The sequence below is a fragment of the Dreissena polymorpha genome, chromosome 3 (assembly GCF_020536995.1).
Source record: "Dreissena polymorpha isolate Duluth1 chromosome 3, UMN_Dpol_1.0, whole genome shotgun sequence".
Classification (NCBI taxonomy): Eukaryota; Metazoa; Mollusca; class Bivalvia; order Myida; family Dreissenidae; genus Dreissena; species Dreissena polymorpha.
In genome coordinates this window covers 140,942,776-140,962,502 of record NC_068357.1, presented here as the reverse complement: position 1 = coordinate 140,962,502, position 19,727 = coordinate 140,942,776, and the positions used below count along the sequence as shown (strand labels likewise).

At 36.2% G+C, this 19,727-nt stretch overlaps 1 protein-coding gene across 1 annotated transcript in view; it reads left to right on the top strand.

Moving 5' to 3' along the window:
* Nucleotides 1–19,727, top strand: part of LOC127871699 (protein phosphatase 1 regulatory subunit 36-like) — a 129,811-nt gene that overhangs the window by 102,938 nt on the left and 7,146 nt on the right. The window contains exons 7-9 of the mRNA XM_052414830.1: nt 12,430–12,570; nt 16,900–16,942; nt 18,694–18,779. Of these exons, the coding sequence (XP_052270790.1) occupies nt 12,430–12,570; nt 16,900–16,942; nt 18,694–18,779 (270 nt within the window). The remainder of the gene's footprint in view (nt 1–12,429; nt 12,571–16,899; nt 16,943–18,693; nt 18,780–19,727) is intronic.

Below are 19,727 nucleotides of genomic sequence, written 5' to 3'. Positions count from 1 at the left end.
ATTTTTTGCCCAATTTTCATGAAATTTGGTCAGAACATTTGTTTCCTTGATAGGAGAGTTGAGTTGGAAAATGGTTTTGGTCAGTTGAATAACATGGCTGCCAGGGGGGCGAGGGGGGGGGGGGCAGTTTTCTTATATTTATATAGTAATAAAAAGCTTGTGAACACTCTAGAAGTCACATTTTTTGCCCTATCATCATGAAACTTGGTGAAAAGATTGGTTTTATACATATCTCAGATGGGTTTGCAAATCGTACCGATGGGTCAATAAACATGGCTGCCAGGGGGGTGGGGCAGTTTTCCTTATGTGACTATATAGAGAGAAACCTTGTGATTGAACTCTATAGAAGTCACATATTTTGCCTAATCATCGTGAAACTTAGTCAATACATTGGTTTTATTGATTTCTTGGACAAGTTGGAAAATTGCTCAGATCGGTGAAACACACTTTTTAGCTCACCTGATTGCTCAGGTGAGGTTTTAGGATTGGTCTTTGTCCGTTGTCCGTTTGTCCACATTGGTTTGTAAACACTCTAGCATTCACATTTCTCAAGCATTCTTTATCAAAGTTGCTGAAAAATCTCAGTCAAGTTTGATGATGAGCAAAATCACATAATTAATGCCATAATTATTGCCCTTAGATTGTCCAAATTTTCATTATATTATACAAAATCCTTGTAAGCAAAGTTTGATGTTTGGTAAGGGGGGTCAACTCAAAATATTGGTTACCATTTCAAATATTACAAAAACAAAAACACTCCCTATGCCAGAGGTTTGGTTCAATAATGATGAAACTTGACCAGGATGTTTGTCTGGTCAATATCTAGGTCAAGTTTGACATTAGGTAAAGATTGAATGAACCGACTCCTCTCAGGTAAGCGAACTAGGGCCATCTTGGCCCTCTTGTTTGTTTTTTGTGTTTGTTCCGGTTATAAGAATATGGAAAAATGAAATAATATACGTTTATTCTTGTTTTTTGTTGTGTCGATTTTAAAACGAAAAAAGAAAAGATGGTATATACACGGACCCTGTTCCCCAAACTTACTTAGGAAGTCCTTGCTTTTCTCATTGTTCAAATCAATTTGAAAGGTCCTTTGTGTTTGCAAATAGGCCTACATTAATTTTGAATTCAATTTGCAGTATAAAAAAATGCGGTTAATCACAGGCCCAGTTCAATAGTGTTCCTAATTGTAATTGAGTTTCGCTCTGGTATAACACAATTTAATGTGAACATCAAGTGTCGTCCCAGGCTAATCATGGATGACACTTTCCGCTTTTTGTTGTAATTTGTATTTAAAGTTAATCTGTTCTAAGCAAAAATCCAAGTTTTGGATGGAAAGATTTGTCCTTTATTAGTTCTTAATAAGAAGACTGTGCAGGATAATCTTAAACAATACTTAATGCACATTGAACCTATTTTTCTCCTTTTCTCATAGTGGGGCTTAATTAAATTGAATTATTGATGCTTGGATGCGGAAAATAGGACCACAATAGTGAGCACTGGCATGCTATCAAACATACTGTAAAATATAGGACCGCAATAGTGAGCACTGGCATGCTATCAAACATACTGTAAAATATAGGACCGCAATAGTGAGCACTGGCATGCTATCAAACATACTGTAAAATAGGACCACAATAGTGAGCACTGGCATGCTATCAAACATACTGTAAAATATAGGACCGCAATAGTGAGCACTGGCATGATATCAAACATACTGTAAAATATAGGACCGCAATAGTGAGCACTGGCATGCTATCAGACATACTGTAAAATATAGGACCGCAATAGTGAGCACTGGCATGCTATCAAACATACTGTAAAATAGGACCACAATAGTGAGCACTGGCATGCTATCAAACATACTGTAAAATATAGGACCGCAATAGTGAGCACTGGCATGCTATCAAACATACTGTAAAATAGGACCACAATAGTGAGCACTGGCATGCTATCAAACATACTGTAAAATAGGACCACAATAGTGAGCACTGGCATGCTATCAAACATACTGTAAAATAGGACCACAATAGTGAGCACTGGCATGCTATCAAACATACTGTAAAATATAGGACCGCAATAGTGAGCACTGGCATGCTATCAAACATACTGTAAAATAGGACCACAATAGTGAGCACTGGCATGCTATCAAACATACTGTAAAATATAGGACCGCAATAGTGAGCACTGGCATACTATCAAACATACTGTAAAATAGGACCACAATAGTGAGCACTGGCATGCTATCAAACATACTGTGAAATAGGACCACAATAGTGAGCACTGGCATGCTATCAAACATACTGTAAAATAGGACCACAATAGTGAGCACTGGCATGCTATCAAACATACTGTAAAATATAGGACCGCAATAGTGAGCACTGGCATACTATCAAACATACTGTAAAATAGGACCACAATAGTGAGCACTGGCATGCTATCAAACATACTGTAAAATAGGACCACAATAGTGAGCACTGGCATGCTATCAAACATACTGTAAAATATAGGACCGCAATAGTGAGCACTGGCATACTATCAAACATACTGTAAAATAGGACCACAATAGTGAGCACTGGCATGCTATCAAACATACTGTAAAATAGGACCACAATAGTGAGCACTGGCATGCTATCAAACATACTGTAAAATAGGACCACAATAGTGAGCACTGGCATGCTATCAAACATACTGTAAAATAGGACCACAATAGTGAGCACTGGCATGCTATCAAACATACTGTAAAATAGGACCACAATAGTGAGCACTGGCATGCTATCAAACATACTGTAAAATTTAGGTGACAAGTCATAGCCTTGAAAGAGGCTCGGAAAAACAACCACATATATTTTGTTTTCTTCCAAGAGGACAGCAAAAACACATGATCATGATAACAAACTGATAATAGGTACAAAAGTTGGTATGTATCTGTGTTTCTAAAAGCATTCCATCTATAAAAAACACCAACATGCTGTTGTATAATATATAACGTCATAACTCCGGGGTTCAAATAGACGAAAATGAACTGAGTATTTTAAAGTTGTTTCTTGATTTAACCAATGATTTCAATGATTTTGTTGGTTTCCTCTGACAATCATTGGATGATCAGCAGATATGGATGGGTTCAGTTTGGCATAAGAGTCTACCAAGTCCTGTTATCACATTTTTTAACCATGACATTGCGCTTGGCAGAATCGTTTCATTTTATTGGGAAGTTGCCTCATGCAACACCATATCAAGATAAGAACTGCAATCTCTGTTTTTTTCAGCTAATATTGGTTATTAAGAATGTTTTGAATTTGTACATTTGATAATGGTTTTAATAGGCCTGTTGTAAAATAGATAGTGAATATTACTTGACTGTGGTATTTCAATGGGTTGTATCACACTGGTTGATTGTGTGCTGTTGTATTTCCTGATACCTTATAGGATGAAAAACAACATTACAATCATCTTTGGATTCAAATAACAGAGGTAAAGCAAGTACACCAACAAAAGGTGAAACCAGAGAACCCAGGAAGAGATTAATCCATTCAGCCAGATTACCCTAATGATAGAGATTAACCCAATTTTAAATGACTCGGAACCCTGTTCAGCCAATGGCAAAAGAGACTGGCGAGGTAAAAATTGATTAGCATTTAATGTGTTATTTATTATTGCCACTTTATCTTGGAGTCTAAGAATGCTGAAAGCAGACTGAGTGGTTTTAGGCATGCTGTAATAATGCTTTTAACCGGCTCACTCTACAGGTGCTGTGACCACTGTACCTATCACATGTCTCTTGATAGGCTTATCTAGGCCATGTCCTACTGCTGTGCCAAAACAACTGTGCAGCGCTCATGCAGTTTATATACACTGCAACGCCGATATATCGCGCTTGGTGGGATCCAAAGATCGCAACGCGATATATCCGGCGCGCGATATAACTCGAGAAATTTCTAACTTAATAATTGTATTGCAGTTAATCTGTCAAATTTCCCCTATGTTTTCATTTAATATACGGCGCTGCTACATATTTGTATAGTAATAATTGCAAACCAATTCTACAATAAACATTTTCAGAACTACAAACGTATCTGTATTTATCATAAAAAACAAAATATAGAAATCTAAATTATATTTTTATGCCCCCCTTCGAGAGAGGGGGTATATTGCTTTGCTCATGTCGGTCTGTCGGTCGGTCGGTCCGTCCACCAGGTGGTTGTCAGACGATAACTCAAGAACGCTTGGGCCTAGGATCATGAAACTTCATGGGTAGATTGATCATGACTCGCAGATGACCCCTATTGATTTTGAGGTCACTAGGTCAAAGGTCAAGGTCACAGTGACCCGAAATAGTAAAATGGTTTCTGGATGATAACTCAAGAATGCATACGCCTAGGATCATGAAACTTCATGGGTAGATTGATCATGACTCGCAGATGACCCCTATTGATTTTGAGGTCACTAGTTCAAAGGCCAAGGTCACGGTGACCCGAAATAGTAAAATGGTTTTCGGATGATAACTCAAGAACGCATATGCCTAGGATCATGAAACTTCACAGGTAGATTGATCATTACTCGCAGATGACCCCTATTGATTTTGAGGTCACTAGGTCAAAGGTCAAGGTCACGGTGACCTGAAATAGTAAAATGGTTTCCAGATGATAACTCAAGAATGCATACGCCTAGGATCATGAAACTTCATGGGTAGATTGATCATGACTCGCAGATGATCCCTATTGATTTTGAGGTCACTAGGTCAAAGGTCACGGTGACCCGAAATAGTAAAATGGTTTTTGGATGATAACTCAAGAATGCATATGCCTAGGATCATGAAACTTCACAGGTAGATTGATCATGACTCGCAGATGACCCCTATTGATTTTGAGGTCACAAGGTCAAAGGTCAAGGTCATGGTGACCCGAAATAGTAAAATGATTTTTGGATGATAACTCAAGAACGCTTTTGCCTAGGATCATGACACTTCATAGGTACATTGATCGTGACTCTCAGATGACCCCTATTGATTTTCAGGTCATTAGGTCAAAGGTCAAGGTCACAGTGACAAAAAACGTATTCACACAATGGCTGCCACTACAACGGACAGCCCATATGGTGGGCATGCATGTTTTACAAACAGCCCTTGTTTATTTTCATGTACGATCGCTCGCGAATCAGCTAAAAAGAAGATTTCTTGCCGTCAATTGTGCATAGATTCAAATTTACCCTTATAAATAGTCCAAATGAAGGAACTGAAACAGCGTAACAGTAACGATACAGCGTGTTAAACTTATATTTTATTTAGAGGAAATGTCAATGCCACATAATTCGCGAGATACCATGGTACTTGTTGAAATTTACAACGAAACTTTTAATGGAAATTAATTATCTCAATGTTGTACCCGCTACGAAATTTTTATTTACAAATAAATACACCCACACCAATTTTCCCGCGCTTTTTATCGGGACAAAGAAATTCATGACCACTACCGAAATTAACAATTTATATACCAGTAAACTGCCATTATTACCTTTGCAATGACACTAATTGGTTATTTCTTAAGTGTTAAAAACAACCCCAGCCGTGTGTAAACAATACTGTCACTTATCGCCTGTTTTTCACACTTCACTGCGTGCCATAGTAAGCCGCGAAATTTAGGGTGTTGATACTAGCTAGAACCGGTTTTTTGCTTAAGTTAGCGAATTCTCAGGTTAAAACATGTCATTTAGTGATTATGCTCGTCGGATTTTTGGGAGCCATAGCCAAAGCGCGATATATTGGACAGCGCAATATACCGGTCTGCGATATATCGGCGTTGCAGTGTATCATAAGATACTGTTGAAATAAAAATGAGTCTGTTTTCTTGGAGACCAATGCTTAATGTATGTGCGTTCCAAGATTAGCGTGTGCAGTCCTCATAGGCTAATCAGAGAAAACACTTTCTGCCTAGACTGGATTTTCATATGAAGATGCTTTCATTAAAAGAAAAAATCCATTATAGCGGAATTTTCGTCTCGTATCAGCCTGTGCAGACTGCACATGCAAACCTTAATCAATAGATAACATTCATGCACCAAGCCCAGTTTTCGCAAAAACTTGTTCATATATTGCGAATGGAAATGCAGTCTTGTAACTTTAATATTTGATTAATTACATGAAATTTATGTACTTTTAAAGTTCATGTAGAACTATGTATTATACCTACCAGAAGAAACTTGTTTAACTTGCTGGGTGTTCAGGAGTTCAAGTGTGAAGATGCAGGTTGAATGGAAGTTATCATGAGAGATCTACAAAATATTAATAGTCTTAGTGTGAACAAGAGTTGACAGAGTGAAACAAATAATATGCGTTGGTAATAACTGTGAAATAACTCTTCCAGTGCTGGAACCGAATTTTGAAGGCATTTGCAAACAGTTTGGATCCAGATGAGACGCCACAGAACATGGCGTCTCATCAGGATCCAAACTGTTTGCTATTCTTATAGTATTCTTTGAAAAAAATCGAAGAAAATACTAATTTTAGAAATTCAGCAGACGTCATTTTAGCAGACGACAAATTTCCCAGCATGCAAAGTGTTAATTATGAAAAGATAGTGGATAACACTGTTACACATTTGTACAAATTGTGAAAACCTGTTGGGTTCTCTGTGGTTTAATAACCTGTTTGACATTCTGTCGATAGCCATTATTTTGGGGTTTTCGCACTTACTTGCAAGAGATGAAATTTACATTTTGAACTGTTCATGAAAAATAGGAATGTAAATGAAGCCTTGACAAGTATTACATTTTTTATGCCCCAAAATACAGCATCTGATAACAAATTCTAGTCAATGGTTGAGATTAAAATGATTGTGTCTCCTATAGAAATGTTTCACATACTGGATATACATCAATTATGTGCTCAGCCCTTGTACATGTTGTGGTTCCAAATATAGCAATATCTTTAATATCTGAATTTCAGCCATGATATTCAGTCTTGATTGAACCTTCTTTTTACCAAGTGATTGATTTTTAGGAATCTTAAAACTGGAAAACTAAGGTAAGGTAGATGTTGTCAAAATAGTCATCACTGTTCTGATATACTGGTAATATATATCTAAACAACAACCCTATATCCCTACTTGAAACTGGCATCCAATACAAATCAGTTATGATAAAACATCCCAGAATGTTATAATCAACTAGATGTTAACCTCAGCCATTTTTCATCGGTAATTATATGTTTAGGTCAGCGCTGTCAGCACTTCATCGCCTTAACATTTTTCATTGATACCTGATATGCCTCAGCTGCAGTCAATGAATATGTCTGACAGAGTTCGCCAATCTTGCCTAGCCCTACTTACTGCTTTGATTCCTCGATAGGTAGATATGGAACTGTTGATATCAAAGGATACAGTTTCCTTGCAGAATCAGTGTGTCTGTGCATGTCAAGAGTTTAGCGTTAAACAGTTGTATCTTTTGAATATTAATGCATCAGACCATTCAGTTTAACGTCTAGTTGTCGATATGCCACCTGGCTGCAATTGAACTAAGGCTTTTGAAGTTAAGTGTGCCCCACTTGTGTCCTTTACTGTTATACATTGATATTGTGTTTTGCACAGATGATTGCCGCTATAAAACACCACCTTTGCACTGACACTGTTGTTTTTATATTAATGACAAAAGACCATTGCATGTATAGGGCCATAAAACAACTCTTTTGCACTAATTACTGTTGTTTTGATATTCATTACGCAAGACCATTGCATGAATGGGGCCATGAATCATCACTTTTGTACATTATATATTTATAACACAAGACTGTTTTGTGTTTGTAAGAAATGGTTTTTACAGCCTGCTGTTACAGTACTACAATAATTATTGTTTTGTACTATTACTAATGTGCTATTTGTACATGTTGTGTTACAAACAGACCACCACCAAGGAACCAGTTATCACTCATTTGAACACATTACCCATACTTTGGATCTTCTGCTTCAATGAGAGTGATTTCAATTAGCACCTAGATGAAGAATCTTTTCATCTTCTATTCCAGTGGTTATTTCATTAATGGCTTTTATGCATGCAGACTGACTGAAGATATAAAATCTTGTGTAAGGACGTTTCATACTGCAAGGCACACAATGCATAAAATATCATAAAATATCATAATATCTTAAACATGCACTCACAAGTACTTACTAGTGCCATACAGTAGTCAAAATAGTAGAAGTCATGCAAATGTTCCTAATTAGTTTTGGACATAATTATGTGAACCACATACATGTTCAACATGTATAAGGATACAGAAAATATTGATGCTTTAAAATAAACATAATCAAAATATAATTATATTATGGTTAGTGGCACTTTTGCAAATACAAAATGGAATCATGCAGCACATTAGGTCCTGAAATTCACCATGAAATTATGATGTCATTACTGGACCCTTATTCTAGTTTAAAGGTCAAGGTCACAATTCAGAGTTAAAGGTCAAATTTTGGAAATTAATCCCTAACCCCTTTTTTCTGGACAATAACTTGTTCAGCATGGATGTTGTTTAAAATAACTGATAATGATACAATATATGGCAATGGTAATGAGATGGAGTGTTAAGCAGAAAAATATATTCTGTAAGTCCAAGGTCAAGGACATAATTCAAGGTTAATATAGAAATTCAAACCCAATCTAAGAAGAATAACTTTGTCCAGCATGGATGGCTTTTTAAATAACTTAGCAGAAGTGACGAACATTGTGTGATGGCTTGTCACACACAGTTTCCTGATCCCTGGGTCAAAGGTCATTGTCACAACTTGGGGTAAAGGGTTAATACCTTGTTCAGACAATTACCGGGTAATAGTCCAGCATGAATGGATTTTAAACTAATTTGGAAGCAGTGTTATTGGTGTTTCAAAGTATCTACATTAAGATTCAGGTCCCAAGGTCAACGTTCAAGGTCATATTTTAATATATATATGAAACCAACTTTTAACACATTGTCAGCAAGTTTGTGAAGAAATTACTCGAGCCTTTTTACAAATATTTTGTAGACAAAAAGCTTAAATATTCAGTACCAACTCAAATATTAAGTATAGCCCAAGAATAAATAATTTTCTTTGGCCTTGTCAAAATAATGTATGTTTTTGCACTCGCCAAACAAATGCTTTATCAAGATTGCCTGTCCAAACAAATTACAACCTGCTTTCCATATGGCTCAGATCATATGTAAAAATGGGATTATCTGGCAGCCAGTGGGCTCCAATGCATTTAGATAGCGGTATCAATTGGCTTAATTGATTTACTATGTAAAGAAGTCAATCTTCCTCTCCCAAAGGTTTTGAAAGAAGTGCATTGTGTCAGAATTTATCTAATCATAATTGCTGGGAAGAGCTTATGATCCATAATCTAGATCACCCCACCTCTTTACTTGTTCTGATTTAGTGCAGCCGCGCACGTTTTGTTTGTTTCTGTGATGCATAACATGGGACACGCCTTGATATTATTAATTAAAATCACAATTTTAATGACATGTTTACTATTTTTGAAAATGTATTAATTGGATGTGTTTTAATGAATTAATTGATTTCATGTTTTAGTCTGAATGTAAGGTCTCCTTGGATATCAGTTTGTTTTACTAATTGCAAACAAGCTGCAATAATTGAAATGTTAAAACCCCATGATATTTATTTATTGCCAGCTATCATTTCCATATTGTGTCAAATTATACATGTCTTGTGTTTATTAAAACATGTGGCTTGCCATTGAATAAGGTAGACTATTATTAAGGAAAAAATGATCCATAGTTTAACTAATCAGAATTCATATTGCATAGCAGTATTGGGTGTGCGGTAAAAATGACAGAGGTAAAAATGCCATAGGTAAAAACGCCAGAGGTAAAAATGCCAGAGGTAAAAATGCCAGAAGTAAAGTGGTAAAAATGCCATAGGTAAAAATGCCATAGGTAAAAATGTCATAGGTTAAAATGCCAGATGTTATATAGTAAAAAAGAGTTTTGAGCATTTAAAAAAAAGAATATTTAGTATTGGAGGAATAACATTCTATGCTTATGTTACTGATACTAATTGAACATGATATATTTGTTCTAAATTTTAGACTGTAATTTTGTTGTTTTGTAATTTATTTATTATGTTTATTGCACAATAATCAATAGGATAATTAATATTGGATATATTGCACACTTAGAGTCAATAACATTGACTTATTTTCATACACCTCAATGTCTTGATAAATTGTATTGACTTCCAGCTAGCAATAAAGGTAGACAACAAATTCAAAAACAAACCAAGAGACATTTGTTGAATGACCGATTCATCAAAGAAACAAAAAATCCCAACCAATAAACAAAATGCATAAAGAACAAAACAACAAAATTACAGTCTAAATTTATTAGTGAGACAAGTAGAATAAATATAAAATGTTCAATTAAAAAAGAATGTTTCCACACCGTTAGCAAATAATGTAATTCCTACAATACCCAATATCATTTATAATATTGCTCAAAACTCTATTTTACTATGTAACATCTGGCATTTTTACCTCTGGCATTTTTACCTATGGGATTTTTACCACTTTACTTCTGGCATTTTTACCTCTGGCATTTTTACCTATGGGATTTTTACCTCTGGCATTTTTACCTACATTCCAGTATTGAAGACCATACCGTAACATATGGTATTCTTGAATTATGAGCTTTTAAGATTTTGATATTTTAACTGTAATTTATTTTTTACCCTGTAGCAATGCAAATAAATGTACACAACATTTCACAGACGACCATTTAAGCATTTAGATAGACATTTTTATATGTTACATAATTGACCAATGTTATTATTGCCTAGTCAGAAAAAGAGAAAGAAAATGATGTTCAGCTTCTTGTCGAAGATTGCCATCACACAAGGCCCATATAAACTATGGGGCATGCTCTGTGAAAAGGGGGTTTAATGCATGTGTTTAAAGTGTTGTCCCAGATCAGCCTGTGCAGTACACACAGGCTAATCAGGGACGACACTTTCCACTTTTAAATTTTTACAGAGAGTCTCTTCTTAGCAAAAAATCCAGTTTAGGCAGAAAGTATCGTCCTTGATTAGCCTGTGTGGACTGCACATGCTAATCTGGGACAACACTTAAAGCACATGCATTAAACCCCCTTTTCACAGAGCACGGTCCATATGTATGTGTTATTCAAAGCAGCTTGATAATTGCCCACCACTGTTTCTGTGGGTCATTCTTAGGTGATGTAAGGCTATTGACTGTTTGATGACCATTGACCACTGGCACCACCCAAGCCACCTTTGGCTTGTTGAACAATCGGTTAAATACTTGCATCTTGTGTACATCGATTTACATGAAGGCTATAGTTGTTATGTCAAAATCTTGTGGAGCAATAATAAACATGTCCGATTATGTTTTTGTCTTTAGGTTACTTGTCAAATCTGGTTGATTTGGCTGATTAATTTTGAGACCCAAACATTCTTGGTTTTTGTAAATCCTGTTAGATCATATGATACATTTATTGTCCCCTAGCGGTTAAACTGGAGGAGACTTATGGTTTGCGCTCCGTCTGTCAATCAGTCAGTCAGTCTGTCAGTCTGTCTGTCACACTTTTCTGGATCTTGGATAACTTTAAAAGTTCTTCATATTTCTTCATGAAACTTGAAACATGGATAGATGGCAATATGGAGATTATGCACGTCATTTCATTCTGTTCCTACGTCAAGAATTCTGGTTGCTATGGCAACAAATATATTTAAAAAATACTGACTATGGTGGAGTTTCACTGGTAGGGGATCATATTGCTTGGCAATCTCTTCTCTTAACTTGTAAGGAATAATGTACTATGTTCAGTTTAAACCATACTTTGCTGGGAGAAAGGGAGAAGTAATGTACTATGTTCAGTTTAAACCATACTTTGCTGGGAGAATGCGAGAAGTAATGTACTATGTTCAGTTTAAACCATACTTTGCTGGGAGAATGGGAGAAGTTGAAAAAAAAAAGTACTATGTTCAGTTTAAACCATACTTTGCTGGGAGAATGTTAGAAGTTGAAAAAGATGAAATGGTGAATCTGGCTAAGAGCATAGTTATTTTGAAAGTGGTTACTTTAAAAACATTGTTTGAAAGTTTGTGCTATGTGAAAGTCTCAATGGAATTTGTGCATGCACACTGTTCTCCTTTGGATCAGAAGGTCCCAGGTTCAATTCTCAATCTGTGAGCATTTTCCTCTAGGAGCCATAGTACTGATTCTACCTGTTAAATGACTTGAGATTTCGTTAGCATGTATTTGGCCTTCCATGCAATCTGAAAAAGACTTTCTCGAAACATAAAATATCATTAAAGCGGAAAGTGTCATCCCTGATTAGCCTGTGCAGACTTCACAGGCTAATCTGGAATGACACTTTACGCACATGCATTAAACCCCTTTTTCACCCCATTTATTTTGTTCTTCCAGAGAGCCCAGTCTGTCGGAGAAGAAAGCCTATGCTGACTCTCTGGTGAAGCTGGAGGAGGCTGAGAAATATCTGGGGCAGACGTACTGTGTGCTGGTCCTTGGCCTGGGACTGCAGGATGAGCATCACATGCAATGTGGCGTGTAAGTGTCATGATTGGGTGAGCTTCACCTGCAATGTGGCGTGCAAGTTTCATGAGTGGGTGAGCTTCACATGCAATGTGGCGTGTATTTTAGTGTCATGAGTGGGTGAGCTTCACATGCAATGTAGCCTGTAAGTGTCATGAGTGGGTGAGCATCACATGCAATGTGGCGTGTAAGTGTCATGAGTGGGTGAGCATCACATGCAATGTGGCATGTTAGTGTCATGAGTGGGTGAATGTCACTTGCAATGTGGCTTGTAAGTGTCGCGAGTGGGTGAGCATCACATGCAATGTGGCGTGTAAGTGTCGTGAGTGGGTGAGCATCACCCGCAATGTGGCGTTTAAGTGTCGTGAGTGGGTGAGCATCACATGCAATGTGGCTTGTACGTGTTGTGAGTGGGTGAGCATCACATGCAATGTGGCGTGTAAGTGTTGTGAGTGGGTTAATATCACATGCAATGTGGCGTGTAAGTGTGGTGAGTAGGTGAGCATCACATGTAATGTGGAATGTAAGTGTTGCGAGTGGGTGAGCATCAGGTTTAATGTGGCGTGTAAGTGTCATGAGTGGGTTAGCATCACATCCAATGTGGCGTGTAAGTGTCATGAGTGGGTGAGCATCACATGAAATTTGGCTTGTAAGTGTCGTGAGTGGGTGAGCATCACATGCAATGTGGCGTGTAAGTGTCGTGAGTGGGTTAATATCACATGCAATGTGGCGTGTAAGTGTGGTGAGTAGGTGAGCATCACATGTTATGTGGAATGTAAGTGTTGCGAGTGGGTGAGCATCAGGTTTAATGTGGCGTGTAAGTGTCATGAGTGGGTTAGCATCACATCCAATGTGGCGTGTAAGTGTTGTGGGTGGGTGAGAATCACATGCAATGTGGCGTGTATGTGTCGTGAGTGGGTGAGCATCACATGCAATGTGGCTTGTAAGTGTCGTGAGTGGGTTAATATCACATGCAATGTGGCGTGTAAGTGTCGTGAGTAGGTGAGCATCACATGTAATGTGGAATGTAAGTGTTGCGAGTGGGTGAGCATCAGGTTTAATGTGGCGTGTAAGTGTCATGAGTGGGTGAGCATCACATACATGAAATTTGGCTTGTAAGTGTCGTGAGTGGGTGAGCATCACATGCAATGTGGCGTGTGTCATGATTGGGTGAGCATCACATGCAATGTGGCGTGTTACTGTCGTGAGTGGGTGAATGTCACTTGCAATGTGGCTTGTAAGTGTCGCGAGTGGGTGAGCATCACATGCAATGTGGCGTGTAAGTGTCATGAGTTGGTGAGCATCACATGCAATGTGGCGTGTAAGTATGTGTGTGTGCTGTTTGAATTCAGATCTCTTTGACATAAGCCTGATGCATTTGTCTTTATACATATACGTTAGTTGTCCAGAAGATGGTAGTTATGGATACAGGGTCTAAGATTGGAATGGTTGAGATATATTTTTGTAACTAAGCTCCCCTTAAAAAAGGAATGAGGTTATCCAGAACTGACAATATATTAGTATTTTTTGCTATGTAACCTTAATTATCGTCCATTAAACATGTACAAACATTATGTATTCTGAGTGGTGGTTGTTTAAAATGTTGAAGACACTTATTCTGTGATGTACTTTTTTATGCTCCATGAAAATTTTGGGTGGAGCATTTAGTTGCCAGTTTGTCCTTCCTTACTTCCTTCCTTCCGTTACACCTTTGTTACAGTTTCTCCTAGTGCCTTCAATATTTTATGATCTCTTACATTGTTGTAATGTAGGTACCTTGCATGGACCTCTACCTTTTGATACGGTTTGAGGTCACTGGGATCAAGGTCAAGGTCACCGAGGCTAATTATAGATTTTCTCAAGGTCAAATTTTGGTTACAGTTTCTCATAGCGCCTTCAATATTTGACCGATCTCTTATATATTTGGCATGTAGGTACCTTGCATGGTCCTCTACCTTTTGATAAGGTTTGAGGTCACTGGGGTCATTCCGGAAACTGATAGGATATTTTTTCTGGGGGAGTTCAACAAGGTAGTCCTTAATGGTCAGAAGTTTTCTACATTTCAAAACCTGATACCAAATCCAACGTGTAAGACAGGCAGTGTTTTAGACATGGTATTTTACAACAGACAGGATCAAGTCATGACTCATATTCAGCCAGTGTACTTTAGTGACCATAGTGTCACTTTGGGTTGGTGTTCCATTTTAAAGAAAGAGTGAGTGTATACTATTATTGTCATTAATTATTATTGATACCTGTTAACTTTATTATGAACATAAGGGGAGCATCCATCGTTTTCAACGATGCTTCTTGTTTAAAAAATTTCCAGCAATCTCTGGCAATATACTAGTGAATAACACATATGTCCAACTGTTTTGAAAATTAAGTGAAATTCATATAATCACAAAATGAAGCTATTTGTATATAAATGGTTTTCATTAAAATTTAATAGTATTTTTAGTTTATTTCTTGCAGATATCAACACAGACTTTAAATGACTTAAACACATGCTTATTGATTAATGAGATTTTATTTTCCAGAAAAATGGAATAATTATATAAGTCCTTTTAAAAAGGCTCTTTCTGTAATTAACAATCAGCAAAGATGTGCTGTGGACAATTAAACTTGATGTGCTAATAACAATGTACTTGGCAGCGTTTTCTTGCCAAATTACCTGTAATGCATCACTACAAACCTATTAGCAGATTATTAGGACAATAATTGCACATATCCTTCAAACACCTACTGAGAGACTGTCATTAACAAAAATGGGGTATGTTAATGATATCTCAATCAAATCAATTACGCACAAGGACCTATGCATTTGAACACAGTAACTGTAGTCTATTGCGTCACTGTCCTGTAATTATTCACCTCTCACAAGAATGCGGTTTACCAAATATTATGTTTTATCAAAGGTAAAGAAAAAAAATTACTGATAAGACTTTGATGGAATTTTTTTAAACATGGGTTTGGCAGACATCAGTAATATTTTGCCTCAAGTGATAATCTCTAGAAAGAGGCGAGTATATTGGTTATTTGATAAATTACATTTCTAGATTTGTACTGTTGTTCCAGTACAATTTTGTACTTAGAGTAATTTTGATGTCAAATTATAAAAGAGTCATGAAATATTATATTGTACAAAAATTAACTCACAGTTTTAATGTATAGTAATAAAGAAGTTGAATATGTGATTACTTGATGACTTTATAATGATCAATTATATGCTATGTATTGCACCTGGTTACGTTTCTATTATTTTGTATTGTCTGGAGCAGAAATGGAAGAGGTAGTCAAACTGTCTGCATATTAGTCGGTCAAAGTCTATTCAGTACTTCTTCGGTTCCCAGTGCGCAGACCCATAACCTCTGATTTATAACTTCACTTATACATATATAAACTTATCAGCCACATACAGAGGAAAAATTAAGTTGTATGGATGGATTGGAGCTACTGCACTTGAATCTTGTTGATATGTCCATAAGAGTTATCTCAGTGATGACAACTAATTGTGCTGCATCCAACACAGTGTCAGGAGATGAATTTTAAACTGATTTTACCCAGTGGGTTACCTTTTATGTGATTGATTGTATTAAAACTTTTTATCAGATGTAAGCCCTTTTTAATTCAATGATAAATGATTATATGAGAAAAGAGAATGTTTGGAGATTTTAGATTTAGATTATGTTAGAATTCATTTGTTGTCATAGAAAACATATATTCATGAGTGGCTACCAATTTATGTTTATTCAATGATTCAATGTATATTTTTAAATTTTGATAGAGTGCCTTGTTTTAAGTGCATTTTGAAATAATATGCTAGTTAGATCAGATGCTGGAAGAAAAGACTATAAATGAAAGGATCGCGGGTTTGACCAGTGCAACCACAAAACTTGTTTTGGCATTTTTCCTGAAATTATTTATACAGCAATTCTCCACCACTGCTGATTATCTCTTTCAGTGCTGGAACCGAATTTTGAAGGCCTTTGCAAACAGTTTGGATCCAGATGAGACGCCCCAGAACATGGCGTCTCATCAGGATCCAAACTGTTTGCTATTCTGATAGTGTTCTTTAAAATTTTTTTGAAGAAAATGATAATAAAGAAATTCAGCAGACGACATTTTAGCAGAAGACAAATTTCCCAGCATGCAAAGGGTTATAGTAGGGCAGTTGTGAGTTACTGCAAAAGTATGTGCACTTAGTACTTGAAAAACATCTTACCCAAGTAAAGTTTATTGGCCAACATGATCTAACTTTAAAATTGTTGTTAAAGGCTAAAGTTCCAAACTTACAAACAAACTTGAATCATTTGTCAATGTGAAAGTGTGTTCCTTTTTCAGGAAACGTGTATCCGCTACCTACAAGGACAGAGACATGTTTGAGGTAATCAAAGCACTGATAGTCTTGAAAGACTGTGGTCGGAAACCGGACATAAACCAAATAAAAGAGAACTAGTTTGAACAAATTTTTTTTAACAGAAATAAAACACACTTGTTTGAATAAAGTTGTATTTCTGCATTGCAATTTTACACAAGGCATATTGAATTCACCATGGCTAAATATCAGGTTTGCATTGGATGCGATGTTTCGGATGGGACAACAGTTTTACCTTCTGTTATGTCCGTTCATCTGTCAGTCTGTCAGTATCTGCGTTTGCAAAACTTCTTGAAAAGTACTGATGATACTTCGATGAAACTTAGTATACATATAAAGTTTGGGAGATATCTGGATGAAATTAAGTATACCTATATAGTATTGGAGATACATTGAGGAAACATAATAAACAATACTCATGACGTACTGAAGATGCCTGGATGAAACTTAGTCTACTTATACAGTACTGAAGGTACTTGGATAATATTTTGTATACTTATATTTTACGTTAGATACCTGAATGAAACTTAGTATAACTAGAGATCTATAAAGTATACTTAAAAAGTACTGGAGATATTTTGATAACACTGAGTATACTTAGATCATTACCGGCAAATTATTTTAATAATTCAAAATGTGACATAAGATTATTTTTTAACTTGGTTGACATATTGAATGTAGGATTGCCTTTTTTCTCTCTGTCAATCCCTTCCTCTGTTCATCGGCAAATGTAACTGTTTAACTTAAAAATAAAGTAACAGATATATCTCTCAAAATAATCATAGGTATGATCAGAACACCTCTAAACTGTAAAATATTTAGCAGTTGTTAAGAACTTAAAATCACGAGAGAAATGCAGCATGCACTTTAAGTGTATTTACTGAGCAGAAATATCTTGCTCTCAAAAACTTGTATAATTATATATATTCATTTGAAATGGAAACCTAAATTGTTTTTGTCGGATAATTTGTCTGGAAGGTGATGAATTGCAAAGCAAACATTCCAGAAATCTGCTTGCAAGAGTTTTGACATTCCTGTGGAGTGTTTTACTTGTTTATTTACAATCTTCTCACGCTGTCCATGTTTCTATTTTTATGTGTGATTTACATGCAAAATAATTTAGGTGATCATAGTTCCGAATGTTTTCTGGTGTTTTACAGTCTTCATCCAAAAAAGTTTGCGCTATTTATGTTTATGCATTGCCTGTCAGTCTTCAACTCCCTGGGTACGTCTGCTCATGGGCATGTGGCTAATGATGACAATTATGTCAGTAAATCCACAACAAAACCTGTCTTTATGATATTGCTATAATTTGTGAATTGATACTGTTTACTATTGTAAAGTCCATTTCAAATTCAAAAGTGTATAGATACGGTTATACTTCGTAGTTTTATGTTGCTATAATACTAAATCATTGTCACCAATTGTACTATGGACACAGGTTTTGTAGTGGAACAGATCATGCATTACAATTTTTAAAGCCTTGTTCTGGGAAAACTGGGCTTAATGCATATGCGCTGAGTGTCAACCCAGTTTGCCTGTCCAGTCTGGACAGGCTTATCTATTAAGACACTTTGCCCCTTAAACTGGATTTGCACTAAAAAGAAATTTTGTTTAAACAAAAAAAATGCCATCAGAACGTAAAATATTGTCCCTGATTAGCCAGTGCAGTCTGTAACTTGGGCCCAAGTTGCCAGAAAAAGGCTCATACAAACAAATTAGACCAACCATGTATTAGAACTTGGTGTTTTCCATTTCAGACAATGTACACCTTCTGCACATATGTTGTTCAAATCACCTTTAAGCAGTACCCTAGAGATGACACTGTCAGGAAGGAAGTCGGCAGGTATGGGAGATACATTATGTTGACATGTCGAGTAATGTTGCGTTCTGGTTTATGAATCTGCTATAGAATGATGTTTTTAAAACACATATTTTCTGATGATATATATAATTTTGGCATAACTGTTGAATATATGTAGAATTTCAAACATATAAATTCATGAGAGCTATCAGTTGACAGCATGAAAGGTATAGGTCACTGTGACATGGTGGATATGGTGTTTGTATAGCAACCTGGAGGTCATGGATTCGATCCATGCTAGGATATAAGTTTAAGCAAAACATCAAATTATTTTAAATTTTGTTGTTTTTTGATAGAGTTTTAATGTTTGATATCCATGCATGATCACAGAAAATAAAAATTGTTCACTTGTGGCTGCACCACTCATGGAAATTGTTGATTAATTATTCATATCACTAATGCTTTAATATTGATTAACTAATAATGCTCACACATAATGTATATGTAAATAAATGAAATATAATGCTGTCATTTAAGACAATCTTTAACTCAAATTCTATTGAAATTAAACATTCCTGTTTTTAAATGTTCCTGTGAGTATTTGTGGTCGATCACTTTTAGTTACCACAGCCATATTTCCACCAGAAATATTGTATTTCCATAAGGAATGATATGCACTTGAAAAGCACCGTTTAGTCAGACTCATGTCACTGTATAAGAATTGATCTTTAAGTAAGAGTGCGTGCTTGTCAATAATTGTACAGAATGAGACATTTTTTGACTGAATCATTAATGAATTTAATGACTTCCTCTAAATGGAATGTCTTTTTAGTGTAAGTAATTGTAACATATGAGCCGCATGTTGCAAAAATTGGTCTTAAGCCATATGTGGCTAGGCTAGCTCAAGCCCAGCCTGCGTATTTGCCCAGTCTGGATCTGCCCTGTCACCTATAAAGTCAGGCAAGATTTGGTGGTCTCAATAGTGTACAG